This window comes from Phalaenopsis equestris, unplaced genomic scaffold (genome assembly GCF_001263595.1).
Source record: "Phalaenopsis equestris unplaced genomic scaffold, ASM126359v1 Scaffold000342, whole genome shotgun sequence".
NCBI classification, from domain to species: domain Eukaryota; kingdom Viridiplantae; phylum Streptophyta; class Magnoliopsida; order Asparagales; family Orchidaceae; genus Phalaenopsis; species Phalaenopsis equestris.
This window is the reverse complement of record NW_018164784.1, coordinates 541,413-544,592: the sequence shown is the minus strand read 5'-3', so window position 1 is coordinate 544,592 and position 3,180 is coordinate 541,413. Positions and strand designations below refer to the sequence as shown.

General features: G+C 39.2%; 1 protein-coding gene across 1 annotated transcript in view; it reads left to right on the top strand.

Moving 5' to 3' along the window:
• Nucleotides 1–2,156: 2,156 nt before the first annotated feature.
• The window catches only part of LOC110025915 (mitochondrial import inner membrane translocase subunit PAM16 like 2-like), a gene marked incomplete at its 3' end in the record, with an annotated part of 11,164 nt that continues 10,140 nt past the window's right edge, over nt 2,157–3,180 (top strand). Inside the window, 1 exon segment of the mRNA XM_020726609.1 lies at nt 2,157–2,331. Within this exon segment, the coding sequence (XP_020582268.1) occupies nt 2,329–2,331 (3 nt within the window).

Genomic DNA, 3,180 nt, shown 5'->3' with positions numbered 1-3,180 from the left:
TATGGATCATCGCTTTCTTTAGAGAAAGCCCTAGGGTAGGATTTCATGCATGACCAAACACCCTGTAGAGCCGAGTATTTACATTTTTTTCTGAATTCTAACACAAGTCTTAATGAGTTGGATCCCCTTACTCCCCTTGCTTTGAATGCTTGAATTTTACTTGGAGAAATTGGGAGGTTGACTTTTGCAAAGTAAGAAAAGCTTTGTAGCTAGCTCATATTGCAAAACCTAGACACTGCAAAATTGGAAAAAACTTGTTAGCTAGCCCATTTAATGACGGTGTGGAGAGCTTCCCCCTCAGAAATCTTGGGAGAAACTCCCCACGTGCCTCATCAAAGCAGGAGGCGGCAATGCCACACATCCAAGTGCTAAAATCTTATGTTTCATATGTGAGATATGTAGCCCGAGCATGACTCGCTATTGCATGCGGTCATTTGCTTTGGATTGTGTCATGTGTGTCTTACATGGAACACCTTGCACTTGCACTTGCGCTTGCACTTGTGCCTCGATCGGTCGTCCCCGACATGTTCGACATCACTCGTGCCTTGATCAGTTGTCCCGGACCAATCAACACCACTTGTGCTTTGATCGGTCGTCCTAGACCGATCGACACTACTTGTGTCTCGATCAATCGTCGCACATCGATCGACACGACTCGTGCCTCGATCGGCCTTCTTGGTCCAATCCACTCTGCTTTTGCCACGCCCCAACCGTCCCGCCCTAGTTGACACAACATTTTGGTTCAATCGGCTACCCCGACCCAGTCGACCAACTACACTTGCATCATTGCTTGTGGAGTATGTCATGTGCATGTTTGTCAGCTTGCAAGTTGCATCATCTCCTATATGTTTACTTGCATGATCATTATGAATTGCTTGAGCTACACTTTCCGGTCACTGCCTCCTCGACATATCCTTTTATTTGGACCGCCGCCGCTATGACATGCCCACCTCCAGTTCACTATCCCCTCAGCATACCCTTTTGTCTGGGTCGCTGCCGCCATGATATGCCCACCTTTGGGTCACTGCCCTATCATCGAGTCATTGCAATCATGACATACCCATTCTTTGGGTTGCTGCCGCCACGACATACCCGTCTTTTCCGAGTCACTGTCTCATGGTATATTCACCCTCACCACTTTTGGTGCACTCCCTCATATGCTTGTTGCATATTCTGTATGTTTGCATGTGTGCTTGGTGAGTGTCTCTCAGGTAAGATGTGAATTCTTTTATAGGTATCATTTTACTATATGCATACTCATTTATAGCCGGTGTCTGCTGGTCGCATGACGTCTTGGGTCCCCAAGCAGGCGTAATTCCTCTTCCTTTTCTTATCGGTACATCCCATTTGTGTGTCATGTTACACATAATATCCTTACACTCATTTGCGTGATGTGGTTCACCCTTTTAGGCACCCATTATGATTGTTCCGTTCTTCAGTCCTACTCGTTAAGAGAGTGACTTGTTTGTTGGTTGTGATACTCAAACGAGCGTTGCCCAAAATTTTATTTTGAGATTTTCTTTTCAGGTCGGGTCTTATGTGGGCGGGCTGGATTTGTTTATTCCGTACTAAGCTCCCAAAATTTCTTTTTTACTTTTTCACCGTCGAACACGCATGTTTTGAGCAACTTAGGGTTTGTTTAAGACAGCTGTAACTTATTGAATAATCTGTTGTAAGCAACTGATTCTGATAAATAGCTGATCCTAATAAGCTGCTGATCAACAGCTTATCTAGATAAACTGACTAACTGTTTGGTTTGTGTTGTTTGAAAACAGTTAATTTGTAGCTGTTTCTATATAAGTGACTATTTTGCCCATTTACAGTAATGTTGTTTATAAATAGTATATAAAGTAAATTGTTGTCCAACATCGTTATTTTTATAAGTTTAACGGGAGATCCAAAAAGTATAATTTAAAAAAAAAAAGATTTCTTAAAAAATTTATATCTAAATTTCATTGGTATTTAAAAATAAAAAAGTATAAGTTGCAAGTTTTATATATCATTTTTATAAGTTCTTAATTGATATAGTGAAAGACATTTTTACTCATCAAATATCATTTATTTATAATTAATTTAATATTATATAAAATAATAATTAATCATTAATAAATTAAATTAATCACTATTTATTCACTTCCTTTCGCCGAAAACCCTAGTTTCGCCCGAATTTCCGTCTCCTTTAGTCGCTTATCTCGCTCCCCATCACGGTTTCGCTCGCAACCATCGCCGGTGCCTGGGAAGGAAACGACGGGATCGCGGCACCATCGAAACTCCCATCCTTCTCATCCTTCCGCTACGCTCCTAAGGAAGGTTCGATCCAGGGGCAGCATGGTTAGTGATTCTTTTTCTCCTTTCTTGTTGTGGTATTTTGGGTTTTCATGTGATTTGTTTGCTCCCTGTACCTTTGTAAATACTTGTTGTTCTTAGTCCACTATTCCTTAATGCAATCTTGAAATATCATTCATGTCAACACATTGGACAAGATTGTAGTTAGGAAATACATTCTCGTTACTGTCATTAGATGCATCAACATATATATCTTAAATTAGTGATTATGCAAGGAGTAAGCATCCCTAGTTCAATAAACAACCGTCTTAGATTAGGTTGGCAGTGGCCAGGCCTTCCAACTTGTTAAAAAACCATTTTAATCCACTCATTGTTTTTGAAAGAATTGTCAAAAGTTCAATTTAAGATTGAATAATGTAATTTCGCTTGCATTGGTTTCATGAAGAAGTCTTCTTTCCATAGAAGGAAAAAAATATTGATTCAATGGTTATTAATTGTCAAAGAGTCTCTTTTTTGTCATTCTTGTAGTTTATTCATAGAATACTAAGTACAATTATTGATAATCTCTGGGAACTTTTATAACTCAAACAATGAAGGGCATTGAAATTCAACAATCTGGAATTCAATTACATTTAATCTAAGTTCCAATGGTGAAATCTTCTAAAGATTTACACGGCTAGACCTCCAACAAAAACAATCTCTTAGAGTCACTAATCACTACTCAGAAGGGCAAGCTTATATCTCCCATAACCACTCCAACATCCTAGCATTGCACCTATCAATTTATATAACAAACAAAACAAACAACAACAAAGCCTTAATTCCACTACGTGGGGTTGGCTACATGAATCCTTTTTCTCCATTTCGTCCTATTTAGTGTCATATTTTCATTTA